At 40.5% G+C, this 19,492-nt stretch overlaps 2 protein-coding genes across 5 annotated transcripts in view; one reads left to right on the top strand and one right to left on the bottom strand.

Moving 5' to 3' along the window:
* slc5a10 (solute carrier family 5 member 10) overlaps nt 1-19,492 on the top strand; it is a 31,258-nt gene that overhangs the window by 197 nt on the left and 11,569 nt on the right. The window contains exons 2-10 of one of the 4 annotated variants that reach the window (XM_044347420.1): nt 274-299; nt 4,861-4,932; nt 5,729-5,833; nt 6,432-6,491; nt 6,826-6,930; nt 7,033-7,138; nt 7,255-7,335; nt 7,441-7,646; nt 10,916-11,051. In XM_044347420.1, the coding sequence (XP_044203355.1) occupies nt 4,918-4,932; nt 5,729-5,833; nt 6,432-6,491; nt 6,826-6,930; nt 7,033-7,138; nt 7,255-7,335; nt 7,441-7,646; nt 10,916-11,051 (814 nt within the window). In that variant the 5' untranslated portion in view covers nt 274-299; nt 4,861-4,917. Of the gene's footprint in view, nt 1-9; nt 300-3,752; nt 4,768-4,860; nt 4,933-5,728; nt 5,834-6,431; nt 6,492-6,825; nt 6,931-7,032; nt 7,139-7,254; nt 7,336-7,440; nt 7,647-10,915; nt 11,052-19,492 lie in introns of those variants that run through there. The other 3 variants (XM_044347419.1, XM_044347418.1, XM_044347421.1) reach the window with 3 other exon arrangements.
* On the bottom strand, nt 8,664-19,406 carry LOC122979724 (protein FAM83G). Its single transcript, XM_044347417.1, has 5 exons — nt 18,119-19,406; nt 15,834-16,001; nt 14,652-14,776; nt 11,913-13,326; nt 8,664-9,742 (listed from the first exon to the last, which is right to left on the bottom strand). The coding sequence occupies exons 1-5, from the start codon at nt 18,608-18,610 to the stop codon at nt 9,392-9,394; spliced, it is 2,550 nt and encodes an 849-aa protein (XP_044203352.1). The 5' UTR covers nt 18,611-19,406; the 3' UTR covers nt 8,664-9,391.

Here is a 19,492-nt window from a genome sequence, read left to right on the forward strand (position 1 = left end):
GTAAATTTATTCTATCTTTTTAATGTAGAGAAGAATTTAAGTCTGTAGCCTTTACATGAGTTTCAATACATATTATTCACCATGAAGCTTAAAAAAGTGACATTGAATCTAAGACGATAAATGCATTTTTTTCTATTAGCCTGTAAAAATCTAATAACTAGTGGCGCCGTTTGTGACCGTTGACCAGCGGGTGGCGCCACTCGAGAGGCCATGTTGTACAGATCAATTTTAGCACAACTTCATCAAATTTGACTCTTGTTTTTCTTTCATCAGCCTTAGTTGCACTTAGTCTGCCTCAGGTGAGTCCCACTCTTTCTTCTAAATGTTTTGATTTTTTTATGTCTTAATTCCTTGTTGGATAATTACCTTTGTGTAAGCTAGCTAAACTACTTTGAAACTGCCTCAAATTTCCTTTGATATCTCTGTGGGGTATGGGGACCCAAATATGGAAATTAATAAATGTGGAAATGTATAAATGAATACTTAAATGTATAAAAAATATATATATATATGATTTTTTTTTTAAAAAAAGCACATTTATTTCATTTATTAATTTAGTATTTGTAGGGAACATATCAATTTACTTAGTTTTAATCAGTCTTACTTACTTATTTATTTCCTGTATCACTTTTTGGCCGCCACAGCGGAGTTGACACTGATTAATGACATGATTAATGATTTGTTTGACATATTTACAACCCACATTCTGTAGGATTTATTAGAATGTAGGGCTCATTCGTATCCCAGTAAAATCCCCATTAGTGCTGTCCTATAGCAGCTTTCCTGAGTTTGTCTGCAGGGCTTCTTGACAGTCTGTCTGTCTGCTGTTAAACTGACTGTTAAAGTTAAAGATCCCCCTCACACGTTTTAAGACATATAAAGATACTTTGGTTTGAATAATAATTTGTATCTGATATGGTTTTTCCACAAAAAAATGCCTAGTTAGAAATTCTTTTAAAAAATTACATCTACTCCTTCTCTCATTGAAAAATCCTGAATCTATGAATATGCACATATTTTTCATTTCAGAAGTTTAACTGCTGAACACAAGAAATCTCCTCCTTCACTGAAAAGTCCATTCTCAGTGTATGTGCACTGAAGGCATCACACTTGTTTAAGTTGGATACAGGACCACAATTAACTCCCAAACTAGTTGTGATTTCAAGTAACACTTGCTGGTAATGCCGAGTTTAAGATGATATCTGAACAGGTATTACAGACACACAGCAAGTTTCCGACTGTTTTCTTCAGAGAGAGTCTCTGAGGAGTTTTAACCCTCAAACTTTATTTAGCAGTACATTCATTGAGCTCAACGTTTCAAGGCAAAACACTATCTCATGTTTATAAATTGAGAAATGTGTCTTAAAATGGAAATTTAAAGTTTGATAAACTTAAAATTCATAAAACGTCTATATTTATGTTAAGTTAATGACACAAGATAAGTTGATTCTGCTAAGTGATATTTTACAATGACCATACATGAACAATCATAAGGCGTGTATGCAGACACACACATAAACCCTTCTTTGTTCCCTCTTTTCTAATACTTGACATATGACATAAAATTATATAAAAGTTTTTAAAATAGATTTATATTCATTTATTTATTTTAATGGTTTGATTACTGTCCCAGTATTTACCAAGTCTTTGAATAACACAGCAATTAAAATATTCCAAGTCCTTTTACTCGTAAAGTAATAAGAGCAACTGTACTGCACAAAAACATTTGTTCATCTTAAGCTTTTACATTTTGTTGTGTGCATATGTGTGTGTGAGATTAATGATGATGTGTGTGACGTCAGGGTGTCTCCATTGCCACCATCTGCTCCTTATAGCAGACAAACACTGGCCAGCAGTTTGTGTGTGGCACTGAATTAATTTCACATCAGGGAACACGAAAGCAAACTCACCAGACACTCTTCTTTTCCTCTCGGCTTCTCTTTTACTCACGTTGTCTCAGAGTGAAAAATATCCATATTTGAGAGCACACACACAGTTATGTGCAGACCAGTTCTTCTATTGAAACTCGCACTGGTCACACTGTCAAAATTAAACAATTTCTCTCAAATATAGCATGCTTTATTCATCTAATAGTATTAGTATATAGTCGAGTATTGAGCTATTTAGCCCTCATCAGGATGGTGTCTGAGGTTGTATTTAGTTTTTGAAAAGTTGGGATTTTTACATGTTGAAGGATTAAATAGGTTATACTGTAACCTATTTGGTAAAAAAAAAAATAGGAAAACTTGATTGTAATGTCTGTACTTTTCTTGTAACCCTTTATTAACCTAGTATTTATGGTGATCTGACCAAATGATGGACAATATACAGTCCAGACAGTAAGTATTTGGACAGTTAACATATTTTTGGCTACACACCCACAGACCAGCCCTATTACCCCAAGTGTCTGTCCGTCACTGACTGACTCACTGAGTCATCAGAGCCCCGAGTGCAGAGTGAGCACAGTACCAAAATGCTTCAGCACATTCAGTTTGAGATAAAACAATGGATTATATAATACAAATTGCCAAGTCTCAGCTTCAATTTGAGTATGTTTAAATCACTCTCAGGGAGATCTTTTAGAGTATCTTGGAGTTGGGGGAGTGTCTAAACCACACAGCTTATCCACAGGGGTTCCTCAAGGGTCAGTGCTCGGTCCCCTTCTCTTTTCAATATACACTACCTCACTTGGTGCAATCATCTGCTCCCATGGTTTCTCATACCATTGCTATATGGACGCTACCCAATTCTTCTTATCGTTCCCGCCAGAAGACCTCACAGTCTCGGCACAGATCTCGTTATGCCTTGCCAATATCTCGGCATGGATAAAGGAATGCTACCTTCAGCTTAACCTCTGAGTTCCTTGTCATCCCAGCCAGTCCGTCTATACGCCCAATGCATGCCCACAAAGTCTGCCTGAAATTTTGGTGTCATGATTGATTACCAACTAATATTTAAAGTTCATGTGGCCTCAAGTGCGCGGTTGTGTCAATTTGCCCTGTACAACATCAGGAAGATCAGACCCTCCCTGTCTGAGCATGCAGCACAGTTCCTGGTACAGGCTCTCGTAATATCATGTATTGACTACTCCAACTCCTTTCTGGTAGGCCTCTCCCCATGTACATTCAAACATCTGCAGATGATCCAGAACACAGTGGCGCGTCTGGTCTTCCATCAGCAAATTCAAAGTTCCTGGTAGTGGAACAAGTTACCAAACTCCATTTGATCTACAGAGTCCCTCGCAATCTTTTAGAAAAAAGCCAAAGATCCAGCTCTTTCATGAACACCACCACACCTGATGGACTTGTAAAATAATTTTTCTATAAAGTATTATCCACTTCGATGCACTCTATACATTGCCTACATCCTATCGGACCTGCGTGTAGCTTTATGGTACGTCTTACTCGAGTTCCCGACTAGTTCCTTGCTTGTGTTATATTAACTCTCATGTGTACGTCGCTTTGGATAAAAGCGTCTGCTAAATAAAATTGTAACATTGTAACATCAATAAAGAAAGAACTACATAGTGCCCAAAGTTTAGCAGTTTACACATAATTGGACACTTGGGATACTAAATGTGTCTTGGGCAGCTATGTGTCGTTTCGACGTTAGTTCATGCACAAAAGAGCTCACGTGGCTCAGAGTTGATAAAGAGTTATATATATATATATATGATATTAAGATTTATATAGACTAACAGGACACAGGATTTCATTCCAAGACACTATTTGTGTCCATCATCAGTCAATAATGCAAAATCACAGATGAATATGCCCTCACACATCAAACTTTTTGTTGAAAAGTCTTCAAGAAATGACAATAAATTGAAAAAGAAACTGTGTCCAAACTCATTTTGTAAAAGTTGGTGACAGGGTTTTCAAATGTTAGCTGTCTTACTGGAGTGAAAGTGTTTCTCAGACTTATAGGTTACTTCCTGATAATTACTGAATGAAACCGTAAACAGATCAAAAACTCTCTGTTTCTCTCTCACACACTTTCACTGACTCTACTTAGCACTTACCAGCAGATGTTTGTGTGTTTAGACGCTAATGATTATAAACTTGTCATCGGCAATGATTGACCACCTGTGTGTGTGAGTGTGTGTGTGTGCATCAGCGTGGACTCTGGTCCACATGAGCATCTGCTGTACTCCACTCTTCACCCATACCGCACACTCCATTATCCCCTAGCACAGCGTGTGTGTCAGCGCTGCAGGTGCCACATTAAGGTGATGTGTTTAATCATCAATTCAACCAAGGGACTGCCCTCTTCACACGTACATGTAACACCTTGTCTCAGGCTTTTGGTAACAGCGAGGTCAGCTGGTAGTCCAGCCGAGAGGGGACTTTCACCAAGGGCTGCAGTGTGTGTTTGAGTGTGTGTGTGTGTGTGTGTTGGAAGACTGTTTTTTGTAGATGGGCTGGATGGGAAGCATTTAGAAGTTCTTCATTAGACTGTGTAGTTCTGGTTAGTTTGAAAAATTTTTATAGTTTAGGGAGTGTAATGATTTTTTCTTGGTGTTTTTAAAGTAGGTCTACAGTGTGAGATCGTGACAGGTGTGTGTATATGTGTGACTGAAAGGAAAGAACAATACAAGAAGCAAAGTTGTGCAGTTTTGGTGCATTTTTAAGTGTGTGCACATTCTTGTGAACACTGAGGATGCCGAATTCCACCATCAACTTCTACGCCCTGTCGCAGTCATTCAGCTTCTCTGACATTATCGTCATAGCAACCTACTTTCTTCTCAACCTCGCTGTCGGCATCTGGGTAAGAGTCAGAGGTGCATTTGTGTGTGTTTTCTGCTTGTGTGAATGTTTGTGTGGACGGACGCTTGTGTGTAACTCTTGTTTTCTCCGTCAGTCATCATGCCGGGTGAGCAGGAATACTCTGAGTGGATATTTCTTGGCTGGACGGGACATGGCCTGGTGGCCGGTGAGTGTGTATCTTTCATAATCTGTTCTGTAGCATCTCTAATACTCATGATGTTGTTTTTGTATATATAAACGAGAGAAGTTTCTAATTCTTGTTCTGTATTTTTGATCTGTAATGGGATGAAGCTTTATCTGATAAACTTTTAGAAGTGTCTGGTTGTAAATGTCAGTGTGCGTGGATATGAATATAGATTGGTTATTTTTGGCATTATTAGGCATGTCCACAAACAAGCTGTATGTGGATTATGCTTAGAGCTGCAACAATAAGTTTATTAATCATCTGGAAGAAAATGAATCGCCAACTATATAGTGATAATCAATTAGTTTTGAGTGTTTTTTTAAGAAAAAAATACCAAAATCCTCTGGTTCCATTCTCTTAAATGTGAATATTTTCTTGTGATATTTGCTTTGATAGTAAACTGCATTTCTTTGGGTTGTGGGCTTTTGATCCGGACAAAACAAGACATTTTAGGTTGTATCATGGGCTTTGGGAAACAGTGAATGACATTTTCACCATTTTCTGGCATTTTATAGACAAAAAAAACTAATCAGTTAATTGGGAAAATAATTGTCAGATTAATCAATAGTGAAAATAATCATTAGTTGCAGCCCTAGTTATGATTATAAGGGCAAAAAATGTAATTTAAATCAAAAAAATGTTTAATCTCAGCTGTAACGTGGCCTGCCTGTGTGTCAAATCATGTATGGAACGTCTGTAAATATATTGAATCCTGTATTATTAATTAATGTAATCAGTGGATTAAAAAAAAAATTCAAATGTCCGTGTGTTTGTGCAGATTGGAGCGTCTCTGTTTGCCAGTTCAGAGGGCTCAGGTCTGTTTATTGGTTTGGCTGGGACTGGAGCAGCTGGAGGCATCGCTGTCACTGGCTTTGAATGGAACGTGAGTATAGACAAACATCTATTCAACAAAACGTTATGAGACACTATTAAAATTTATCTATTAATAGTACCATAACACAATATAGTCTGGAATGAAGCAGAGCAGGCCTGCTAAACTCTGTACATGCTATTTCTTTTGTGGTGTGTTTTATTAATACGACTGACCAGACAAATGATTTGTGCAAGAAAAACAACACAGAGCTACAATAACTGAAAAGAGAACAACTGACATGTAAAATTTCAAAAGCTATTTTACCAGACTACCTCTTGGAAAATGGCTGTCTAGACTTAAAAAAATGATTAAATTACTGTTTCCTTTTTTTTTGTCTGAACTTCCCCAAATAGCTATAACAGACAGCCAGCAGCAGGGGGCACCAGCAGAACTCTTTAATGCCACAAAGCCAAATTAAGCCTTAGACATGAGGCATGAGTCACTCCATTAAAGACAGCAGCAGCACAAAAGCTCCTGCATACCAAGCACATAATGAGTTAAAACTTTTACCTCAGTTTGATTTTTCTGCCTGAGACGACTGACTGTTGTGGGGAATCTGGTCAAACCTCTCTGTCCTCTTTCCATCTCCTTTCTGTCTTTCTCACAGGCCACCTATGTGCTGCTGGCTCTGGCCTGGGTTTTTGTGCCTGTCTACATCTCCTCAGGGGTTAGTTTGCACACACTCACACACACACACACAAACACAAGTGCGTGTCTGCTTGTTAAGGCTGGCTCTGCGGGTACATTTGGTGCCAGGTGCGGGTACATTTGGTGCCAAGAGACGCTGTCCTCACAAGCACTCCCCACCTATAAAATTCCCAAACAGGGTGTTACACTAGACTGCACATAAATTTAACTGTCTTCGAATAACTAATAATAAATAATTACTCTTCATAATTTTATTCAAAACAGATGAAACTTGCCCACAGTTACTTTCTGCCCATTGGCAGGTTTATTAGTTTGCCTCAGTTGTGTGAGTGTGTTGAAATGTGTGTGTTCAGATCGTGACAATGCCGGAGTACCTGGGCCGTCGTTTCGGGGGAGAGAGGATCCGAACTTACCTGGCTGTCCTCTCACTGCTGTTGTCCGTCTTCACAAAGATATCAGTATGACAAGCAGATAAATCACACTGCCTTTGGTGTTATTTGGCCCCCTAGCAACACTATCTAATCCGAGTCTTCTGTGATGTGTTGTCTTTCTGTCGCCAGACTGACCTGTACTCTGGAGCCTTGTTTGTTCAGGTGTGTCTGGGATGGAACCTCTACCTGTCCACAGTCCTCATGCTGGTGGTCACTGCTCTCTACACTATTGCTGGTACACAAATACTGTGCATCTGTTACTACTGTTTTCATGTATTTTTTAGAGACAATACATAAAAATGTTGTGGGCTGATATTAAAAGATTTGCTCAACACACTTACTTCCTTTCAGGCGGTCTTGCTGCTGTAATCTACACTGACACTCTACAGACATTTATCATGATTGTAGGTGCAATCATCCTAACAATTACTGGTATGCACAATTTCCATCATTTAAACGCAAGGAGGAATTATGCAAACATATTTTCAGTCATAAAATAGCAGTTATTTTAAGGAAATATGTGTTCCTGGTCTGCAGCCTTTAACAAGATTGGTGGCTACAGTAACCTGGAGCGAGTTTACAGTATGGCGGTGCCAAGCAAGATCATTCCCAACAGTACCTGCCACCTGCCACGTCAGGACGCCATGCACCTGTTCAGAGACGCTGTCACTGGAGATCTGCCCTGGCCTGGCATGACCCTGGGGCTCACCATACTGGCCACCTGGTACTGGTGCACTGACCAGGTACATGTACATACTCACACAAACACATGCATGTGCATATACAGGCAAAGCAAGTGGAAACTACCAAAGCTTTGCATGTGAGTTCCTCTAAAGGCCGTTGAGGACTTACTCAGGAAAACCCAACTTCTCTTTCAAAATACAAACCCATTTTCCACATATAAGGTCTAAATAGCCAACTTTCTCTCCCTCATGTGTTCTGATGGCACTTTTTTAAAAATAACTGTACTGTTAAAAAGCTATTAACCATTTTATTTTATGTTGTTTTGCTCTGTAGTTTCTGCCAAATGTAATGATAAGTTTCCAGCACATAGTTTGGGTAATAATCTTAGTGTTTGCCTTTGTTCTCTCCTCCAAATACTCAATCTCTAGAAAAGCTAATAAACAGACATTGTGGTGAGATTTTTCTGTCAACTACAGTTTAAAAAAAAATAGAAATCTAAATTTATGGATCTACATCCGCTGAGGAAAGTCATGCAATATAATCAAAACCTCTAAAATAGCCACTAAATGGACCTTGTGGTGATAAAGTGTTGTCCACTATTGTTTCTAGGGTCAAGAATGAGCTTTCAATCACACTGTAATATTTGTTTGGTTTTGCTCACACTACTTGACCCAGAAGACTCCATTCTACTAATGTGGCTGCTTCCAGAAATCTTAGCAAAAGGAAAGACAGAAAGTTCAGGCTCCACCCTGTTGCCCAGATGAAGATTTTGTGCCAAACCCAAACTCAAGGCTTTAAAAATCCCTTCAGAAAACTAAATGCTACATTTATATTCTGTCTGTGAGTCAAAGACATACTAAAAATACCTTACTGTACACATACACAATCACCTAACTGTTAAAGATTATACCCATTTCAGTTGTGTGGGTGCACGGTCTAGGCTTCATTATGTACTTTCACTTTCAGCATGATAAACTTATGAGATATATACTGCTGCAAGATTCTTCAATCAATGGTGGATTTACCTGAGCAAGTCCAGTCAAAAAAAAACCAAAGCAAGAATATTTCATCAATAATCAATAATAATGTTATTTTATTTATAACATTCACTTTTGGTCCCATATCAGTGTTAAACATCACATATAAACATGTTCTTTACATCTGCATAAGTCATCAATGACATCTTCCAAATATGTGAAAGCCATCACATCACCCTCACACCATCAGTAACCAATCACAGTGGTTATCAACACAAGAGCCACTTGTATATCAGTGGGCTGACATTGTTTGTCACACATACATTGCATCTGCGTGTGTCGGATATGGACACAATATTCCAGTACAATTTTCCGAAAAAGAAAAGCACGAGGTAATTTAGAAATATTTTTTCAGAGAATTGTTACTACATCATAGAGTATCACAGATGACCACCGTTGTGGCATGTAGTAAGAAAATACCCTGCCTCTTGAGGGAATCTTGCTCAAATGTATCTGGTTATGCATTTATGCACATTTGTAAACACACAAATATCAGCTGATATGTCATTATCAAGTTTATTCTCTCACAGATATCACTATCTGCCTCTAAAATTAGTACATTACTCAGGAGCCATTTACCAGGATGCATTTTTGTAAATTCATGTGATTCATTTACAGACAGTGCCTTTCAAAACATATTATCAAATAAACTGTTAAACCCTAGTTAACAGTCAAAAAAATCCCATTTACTTAGCCTCAGAGCAGAGTCATGTATTCTTTAGCAGGAAGTTTATAACATCTTTGTGTACCTGAACTGGCCCACTGTTCTACCTAGCAGGCTTGTTATTTTGAGGCACTTTCTTCTGGGAGGCTCCACTTCGTGCCTTCAAGTGTTTTAAATTGCTCGCTTTTGAGAAAGATACTCCTAGTAACCCTGATTGGTTGGCTGGTGGCTGTGGCGAAGCGTGATCTGCCTTTCTGTAGCCCGGGCTGTGGCGTCGTGGTGACCGACCAGAGCGTGTCTCTGGCTGCAGCGTTTGACCCTGCCAGTAACGGTGGCCTCCAATCACAGGGCCTGCTGCTCGGGTGGGGCGGTGAAAACTTCCTGGTTTGGCAATGATTACTTTAGGTCCTCTCAGTCTTGGATCTCGACCAGGAGATCTAGAGCCCTGGAACAACTAAACAGATAGAAGAAGCAGAGAGAGATGAGTAGAACATCATGAAGTCCAAAAGAGTTACACATAGTGCCTGTAGGGGAAATCCTCCACTACCTATTTCATACATGGAGTACCTCAGGGATCAATCCTCAGTCCTTTACTATTTTCTATCTATAATCTAACTTTAGGTCAGATATTTCAAAAGCATCATATCAGTGAAATTTTTATGCAAATGATTCCCAGATCTACTTTAATTCAAAAGGTCAGGGTTGCAACTAACAATGACTGTCATTACTGATTATTTACTACATTAATCAATTAATTGTTTGGTCTATACAACACCAGAAAACAGTGAAAAATGCCTATCACAGTATCCAGAAGACAAGGTGACATCATTAATGTCTTGTTTTGTCCAACCAACAGTCCAACAACCAAAACTATTCAATTTACTATGATGTAATACCAAGAAAATAAGCCAATTCTCACATTTGAGGACCTGGAGCCATCAAATGTTTGCTTGAAAAATTACTTAAATGATAAATCGATTATCAACATAGTGGTCAATTAGTTTTGTTTCAGTCTACTTATTGTTGCAGCTGTATAAATGATGTCATGCAACGGAGCACTCGACAGATCTGCCTTAGAGAAGTAAAAATCTCAGAACTTTCTTATGTTATCATGGGCTCTGACAATGTGTCACGTTTGTTAAGCTTAATTTTGATCACCATGTGAATTCTGTTGTCCAATCTTGCTTCATGCATCATTGTAACATTACTATATTACTGAGGTTATATGCAATCACCTTTTTTTTGTTATTAGATAAGATCTTTATTCCTACTTGGGTCAATACAACCCACTGTATTGTAGCTTCAACTGGTTCAGAACCCCAAGAATAGATCTAACAGGTGATTGCATCCTCAATTTTAGCACCTTTACATTGGTTGTCTGTATGTTTTAGAGTAGATTTTAATGATTATCTTTAAGGCATGTAAAGGGTTGGATCCTGACTATATTTCTGACCTGCTAACTCTTCTCCTAAAAACACATAATTTCAGAATAGCATTTTCTGAATTCATTCTTTAGTTTCATCTGTTAAATTGGACTTTATTTTAACCACATTTATTTATATTTTATTACACTATATATTTCTTGTTTTTATGTCTTTTGAAAGGTGCTATTTTTCTGTATTTGCAGGTGATTGTGCAACGGTCCCTGTCTGCTAAGAACATGAGCCATGTGAAAGGAGCATCTCTCCTGGCTGCCTATCTGAAGATGCTGCCCTTTATCTTCATCATCCTCCCTGGCATGATCAGCCGTGCTCTCTATCCAGGTGCGTGCACACACATGTTGGCACACACACAAACACATTAAAAAAAAGGGTAAGGTATGTTTACTGTCAGCAGGTAGTGTCTTGCTTTGGACACCACTGGCGAAACACACCCATTTTGATGGTTTTATGCGTGTGTGTGAGTGTGTCAGAGTCTGTGTCTTATCACTGAATCATGCCACCTCCCTATTCATAACGCCTCCCTGTTCATGCCAAGCATTACTCCTGGAAACCTCTGCTCTTTTTTACTCAGTGATTATGCAATAAACATTAAAAAAAGAATTTGACAGCAATGTGTCATTATCTACTTGTGTTATTTAGGGCTGCAAATAACTATTTTTCTTGATTCATCTATTAATCATTTGCAGTGGTGTCTTTATAGTGCTTGTTTTGTCCGTCCAACAGTCAAAAACTCAAAGATGTTCAATTTACAATGGTATGAAAAGGGGAAAACAGTAAGGCCTCACAACTGAAAAGCTGGAACTAAGTACAATTTTGGTATTTATTAATCAATTATTAAAATGGTTGCCAATTAATGTGCTGTTGATTTCATAATAAACTTCAATTCAATAAATTGAATAAAACTGTTTCAGCTCTACAACTAACAATATTTTCTATTAGCAATTTACCATTGATCATTTTTTTCAAATAATCAATTCATGGTTTAGTCTAAAAAAGTTGAAAAAAATAGTGAAAAATTCCCGTCATAATTTCCAAGACCCAATGTTTAGACCAACAGTCCCAAATCCAAAGATTTACAATGAAACAAATCCCCACATTTTAGGAGCTACGACCAGCAAACAGATGAATTGTTGGTCACTGTAGAGAAATGTAGTATTGAAATCATTTCTACTGGGTGCTTACCTGTCCTATATGCCTGTGCGGTGAGGGATGACCATGTCTGCGCAGCTGCTGTGATTGGCGGATGAGGTCAGAGCTGTCCTCTGACTGGCTGGGTTCCCGCAGATCCAGCATGCTCTGAGAGAGGCGGGCCATCATGTTGACCCCGTCACCTTGGCGATGCCCATGGCCTGACCCTGTCGTGACTCTGTTGGTCAACGGGTCGCTCGGCTGCTGCTGGGAACAATCATAAAACTCCTCGTCTGATGCCGTGGAAGCACTTGAAGGTTCGTCATTGGCTGCTCGGTCACACATGACCTTAGTGCTGTCTTGGCTGCCATCGCCATTGCTGCCAGAGTCCCCGCTATCCTTATTTGATGTAAGGCGGCCATGGCCTGGTGTTACATCTTTCTGGGTTCTCTTTTTGCTAGGAGAGCCATCTGGGGTGTCCTGTGGGTCAATTTTTATCAGAGTGACCTTTGCTTCACTAGGCTGCTCTGAGGGTGCGGGTTCAATGACCAACTGCAGTGTGCGGCGTTTAGGAACGGGAGTTGCTGCAATTTGTGCCTCTGGAGTTTGTCTAGCATTGTCTGTTGGCTGTGAATCTGCAGTAACGTTGGATTCACATGTGGGAGTGTGTGCATTTGGTTTGTGAGTGTCCTGTGTTAGAGGAGTGCTGGGCTGCTGAGGGGGGCCTCGGGAATCTGTTGCATCAGTTTGGTCTTTACTTGGAGCTGTGTGTTTCTGCTCTTTGAGCTGTTTATTGGTTGGGCTCACAGGAGTAGAGCCTTCAGCACTTGTATTCCCAGAAGCAGGTTCTGCTGTTTCTGCAGCATTCGCATCCTGACCTGACGCAGGTGCCTCAGGCTGTGCTGGTAGTGTCAGCGGTGACTTGAAGCGTATTGCCTGACTGACCTCAAACCGCTCCGACCTCTGCAAGTGGACCTGATTGGCTCGCTTTTCATCCCTGATGTTGATGAAACCAATCACATCGCTCGGCGGGTCTGGCTCTGGCCAGGTGGGAAGGTACGGAATCAGGTACGCTTTCTCCAGATGGGCCAATCCAGGATGTATGGGTGGCTCTTCTGAAACATTCTTAAGACGTCCTTTCCTAAATTTTAGCCCAGTGGGATTCTGGGAATTTGAGTTCTTGTTGCTGGAGTTCTGGTCTGATGAGGTGGGACTTGTGTGAGTCCCTGTGACAACAAGGGCATATTTGGGATTGATAAGCTTCCTAGCAACAGTAGCTGACACCGGAGCAGGAGCTGCCTGAGGGAGCGGGTCAGGGATTGGTTCGTCTACCATTGGAACCTTGCTGAGAGACACACCTCTGGACATGAGGAAAAGGTCCCGAAACTGCAGGTCAAAGGTCTCCACTGCCTGCCCTGTGATCACTGTGATGAGGTTACGGTCCAACCGAGAGGAGGACCAGGTGAAGCTGGAATAACACAAACATGCAGACATTATTTTACACCAGTGTTCCCTTTTTATCTGCTATTCTGAATGTCACTTAGATGTATCACAGCTTTTCCAGCCTGCTAAATCTGTCCCAGTTTCTGTTTGTCCCAAAAACACTTTCTTCTATGTCATAACACCCATAGAGAAAACCCATGTTACTTTTAATCATTACATCAGACATTTGTACCCTGAAGTCATGCATCACATTATACTCTTTGATCACACGATTCTTGCATGTTTGTCCTCAATTTCCTGGTGGAACAGCACTAGTGAGATACAGTCTAAGACTGCATGCAAAGATGTTGGTAAATAGGTAACTACAAGACCAAAATGACAGAGAACTGAAAAGTCTGTGTGTGTTGAGGTGAAGGTTTACAATGCTGGAAAATCTACATCATTTTCAGAAATTAGCTCTTACAGATACAGTTCGGCATGCTTTCAGTGTCTGCCCAAGGAAAAAATTATTAGTGGGTAGAATTTTTATGTAATTATAGCATCTTGCAAATTATTTTGATGGTATAAGTAATTTTTTGTAAAAAAAGGAGACATTACTGGTGAAAACTGGCGGTGTCACTGTGTTGCTTTGAGCCCATTCATTTCAGTACTTCTGGATTGGATGGTGGGAGGCGGGGTTGTATATTTGCATGCATTGCTGTCCGACCCAGTGTTTTTGTCTGATACTACCACTGGGAGGTACCAAAGTTATAAATTTTATAATTCAACTCAACACTGACATATTATCATCTTATTAGGTTGTTGTGGCAAACGTGTTAGCTAACAGTTGTCTATTAACACATCCAGCATTGGAATCATGTCATTATTCAGACTCGCATTAGCTTCGTTTTGGTCTCCGCCAACTCCTGATGAAAATATCTGTCTATTTGGCTGCTAAATGCCACACTATCTCACCAGCTAGTCATTAGCTTTGTTGGTCTGCCGTTTGGTGCAGGGCAGGTAGTGTAGATTGGGTAGAGTGAGTTTATCAGAGCTTTTTGCTGTAAACAGCTGCCTGCTGCAACTGGAAACTGAAGTGGACTGGATGAGATGCGGATGTGGGCCAGAAAACCAAAATACTGAACTGAAAGACACCAAAACACTCCACAGAGTGAAGAGGAACTGCAGAGTTGGCCGATTAATATCTGTGGGTTTTTCTTAGAGTGATCCCTTTTCACACACACAGTCATTTGATCGATTTGTAATACAAAAATATTGATTAGTGCAGCTTTAACTACATGAGTAAAGTATATTGTATAAAGAAATGCACTGTGTAGATGCATAATAGTGCACACTCATAACACTGCTCACCTGTATGAACCAGAGATGGCTCTGTCTCCATCTACCAGGAGAAACTTCTGGCTCAGAGAACCACGCAACTTCTGTGCCGACCGTGTAAAGAACTCCACGCCTCCGCAGCAGCGCACACGCAGATTCTGCACAAACACACACACACACACACACACACACACACACACACACACACAAAGGTTTAATGCTACATAGAAAGAGGCTCTTGGGATTTGTTGTTGACAAAAGGAAGGATTTTAGTGAACAAAAGAGAAATCAGGGTGAGACAAGAGAATGGGGAAACAGTAAAAAACAAGTTTTCATGTTGCTTAATTACAGCGTTTCTCTATTAATACCATCATAACCTCGTGTTTGCTGACTCTACAGGTTAGAGCATGGACTGTATCAATGTGTGTACATGCTTGTATGGCACACCCTGCAGTGTTTGTCTTCAGCCCTGTGATAAGGGTGTGGCTCCTGGCCGAGTGTTACCTCATAAGTAAATCTTCTGTGTGAAATCTCACAGGAGACACTAACCATAGATGTCGTAAATACTCATCATAACAACAGAGATGGCATATGACAAAGAAGTTGAAAGAGAGGGGGTCTTGTGGTTAAAGCTATGAGGAAGAAAGAAGGAGAAACGAAAGAGAAAACTTTACAGAAAGTAAAGTGAGCCTGTGTGTGGTTTGTCTAATTGCCTTCAGCACAGACGGGAATGTGCCTAATATCTCTATGACTTCCAGTCTAAAATATTTACAAAATTCCCCATGAAACACTAAGTGTTTTCTGTTACTGCCTAGACCAGTTTAACTCAGAGAGACAAAGAATGACAAAGAAATTCAGCCTATAGAGACCAACAAGCTGCTGCATGAACCTTATCAAGGCCTGCAGGCAAAACCTGTTACACCTATGTCAATCATACGCCATACATTCAAACAGTTTTTTACGTTAAATTATACTTTGGAAAATGTATCTTTAACTAAACATTTTATTTAAAATGCTGGCAATGGAACTTTTTCAAATAAACTATTTTATTTTATGCTGTACTTATCAAGAGTAGCCATCTATCCAACTAGCTCATCTCCCAGCTTATCAAAACTTCATCTGGGCGTGTTCATCTGTGTGTGCGTGTGTTCATCTGTGTGTGTGTGTGTGTGTGTGTGTGTGTGTGTGTGTGTGTGTGTGTGTGTGTGTGTATACCTTTAGGTGTCCACGGTGCATATCAGCTCTTCCACACATGGAAAGGAAACAGGGGACCGCAGCCATGTCAATGATTATGTATACAGGAACTTTACGTTTGTAGGCTGCATCCAGCAGGTCTCGAAAGATATCCACATCTGTAAACACATCCATCACCACAGCTATCACCTACACAGACACACACACACACACGCACACACACACAAAACATCACACACAGACACACACACAAAAACATCACATACACAGGAAACCACAAATGGTGTTAGTGTTTCCTGGTCTGTGAGGGTGGGTTCGATTTAAGCTGCTCTTATCAACAATATTAAACCCATTAAAAATCTCAAAGGAAGTTGGGCACTTATGAGAACTGCATTCAAACAATAAATAACCTCCCCCCAAAGACAGAGAATATTTTAATTGTGATGAACCTAGAAGTTGCATAAAGAGACTGCTAGAAACACAGAATGTTTTGCAGAGTGGTGATAAAAAGTGAAGTGACAGGACAGTGTTTGTTCTGCAGGTTCATCAACTTGCCAACAATAGTGCCAGCATTGTACTCTTCACACAGCGCTGTCTATTCACTTCTCATCTGCCACATAGTGATACATTTAAAACAAGGCAGCAGCCCCAAAGATTGAACACTTGGTGAATAAACTGAACAAGAAAACAATAAATTGCTGTTAATAAATGAAGCTTGAAGTTTTAATTATTACGACAGGTTTCAACTCAACTTCATTGTCATTATACTTGCGGACAATAAAAAAATATTTTGTGGATAAAGTTATAAAAACTAGAAGGAAGATTTAATAACAACCTTGGGGCACATATAACACCGACCGCACAGTGAAAAGATATCTAACGTTAAGTCAATTAAATTTGGCCTTTAAGTTTTTTTCTTTAGCTCTGGGGTGATATTTGACTATGATGTGTACATGCATGTGCCAGCATTCATGTATGTGAGAGGTAAAAGTGATGCGTAGGGCGCTGGCATTTAACGCATTCATTGACGTCAGGGCTTCTTTTTTTTTTCCCGCAGGCGTGTCAAGACCAGGCTTGTTTCATTAAAACTTTGCTGGGTGCATGTGTGAGAGTGGTTGAGGCCAGACAGGACAAAAGGAAACAATGAGAAATGAAGAAGTGAGCAGAACCCTAAACAGATAGAAAAGAACTGCTGAGGATCAGATTCAATTAAAAAAGCCAATTTCATGTTATGTTTGATAGATATGACTTTGTTAGCCCAGAATATAACTGCATAGCTATAAGTACTGAATGGAGAAAACAGCTGAGGAAGTCAAATCTGTGATCAAAACAATCATTCTCACTCTGTCAGTGCTTCACATGTAGTAAGTGTTACTGAATTATAAATGGTGGACAAACATCCGGACCATAAAATGCAATCTAACACAAAAGCCCTGCAATGCCTTTGTCAGACAAGCACTGATTTGTAGATTGTGGTGTTGTGGTGCTGAACTGCAAATGATTATTCATTCATTATTTACACTGAGCAGCCAGAAAAATATTAAAACCACAGTCCTTTAGTTGTTGAGAATACTTCTGTAATTTTATATCAGTCTGAAATCATAGGATATTTTATGATATCAATAAGGAAAATGCAGGCAAAATCATATAAATAATCAAACTCATGTTTCACTGTCATCTATCAAATAATACCAAACTCTTCATATGTGCGAAAATAATACATCAATAACTGCTTTTGTGAGTGCAATTGCTCGGAAATATTAGTGTGGAAAACAGAAGTGAGTACAACAATGACATTTTATATCATTGTTATTATGTCTGCTGGAAGTCTATAAATGATAATATTGAATTACTGCACAGATACAGTGTTGACTCAGTTCTCTGGTTTGAGTCTCTGTGTTGGAGTGCTATTGCATTGGACTTTAACATGTTAAAAGGTGTTTTGGCCATGCAGCTTGTATGGATACAATATGATATGCAATATATGATACAATATAATGAAATCCAATACAACAGCACAACTATAATCTAAAAAAAGAAGTGAGTTGTACCAATTTATCTCTGACACACTGTCAGTAATGCTTAAAAATTCTAGGTTGCATAAAGGGAGCAGGTTATTTACTCTGTTGTATTAGATTTCATTAAATGTACAAGGGTTTTTATTCTTTTTTAACTCAGGATATGATGAGTTTTTGTAACTTTGTATATCTGATTTTGCTGGAGTCTCGTGGAACTTTTTCAATCACTGCATTATAACATAGCATCAGCATCATCATCATCATCATCATCATCATCTTCATGTCTACCTTCTGGGCTGATGCAATGCTCTTGCGCACCACCTCCTTGATGTGCGTGTTCCCCTCAGTTGGAGGTTGGGTGTACACGGTCACGCGCGTGACCCCCCGGTAAGAGATGGCCTCGGGCCAACCGAGGTCCAGCTCCGCCACTGAGGCCTCAGACCGGTCTGGCCAGTACTGGAGTGACACCTCGCCGTCTCCCCCTTCTTCCCCGGATCCTGGGGTGATGGGACCCGGTCCTGGTGTCTCTGGTTTCGGGTGATGCTCGTACCCGGGCCGGTAGGCCTCCGCTATGTGAACAATCCGCTCCAGCTCCGGTCCAGACAGGAACTCCCGGACGCCATTCTTGCTGATGTAGTCCCTGAATGCGTCTCGGCCCCCGGTGATGAGAGACTCGAGCGCCAACCTTTGGTCCTCGCTGTAGAAAAACTCTGGTTTACTCTCACTCACGCGTAAGTTGACGTGGTGGTCGTCCAAACACTGGATCTGAGACAACGCCATGACTTCAAAATATCCACCGGTCAATAAATAGTTAAGTAATGAAACCGCTCTGACCCAGTTTCCACTCGCAGGTCCGCAGGGTCAAACCACGAAAAAGTGCGATCTGACATTCCGGTCCATAATGTGTCCGCGTGACCTGGACCCAGCGAGGAGGTAAACAGATCCCTCCGGTCGGGAAAGATTTTAATCTGATGGCAGTAAACCGCTACAGCTGCTCTTCAACCCAGATCTCAGATTACTCTCACGAACTCAGGTGTTGTGAGAACAAAGCACCCCCCCGCCCAGCGCCACGCCCTCCACCTGACAGGGGCCGGGCAGCCGCTGCAGCGACCCGGTTCAGCTGCTCCAGCCGCGGGGCCCGGCAGACATGGAGACAGAGGCAGAGGGAGACAGGCAGATGTCTGGGTGGATGAGTGTGTCAGTGTGTGTGCCAGTGAGTCAATCCAAAGCGGAACGCAGACTTGAGATAGAGAAAGAAAAGATCTAATCCTCCTTTAAAATGTGTTGAAACTCTGCGTGACTCAGTCTAACTGTTACGCTGACGAGTCAGTTTTCCTCTTTTTTTGTTGGAGCGCTGAAGTCTGACGGACACGCTTCACAGATGTTCAATGAATGCTCAGAAAAACCAACTGTAGAGTTCCCGAAAGACAAAAAAAAGTCGTAGATTTCACCAACGTGGCGGGTTCGAGTCTCAGCTTTCACTAGTTTAACATCCAAGGCGGGTTGTTTTCTTCAGTTTTCTGTGTCCCTCCAGACGGAAAGTTCATCGAGGTTCAGTGAACAGTGAAGAGCTGCCGGTGTGTGTCTGACCCTGGAATTCAGCAACGGAAGCTCGGTTACCGGGGGCTGAAAGGCGGAGTGTCCGGTAGTTGGTTGGGAAAG

The sequence above is a fragment of the Thunnus albacares genome, chromosome 3 (genome assembly GCF_914725855.1).
Source record: "Thunnus albacares chromosome 3, fThuAlb1.1, whole genome shotgun sequence".
In the NCBI taxonomy this organism is placed as follows: Eukaryota; Metazoa; Chordata; class Actinopteri; order Scombriformes; family Scombridae; genus Thunnus; species Thunnus albacares.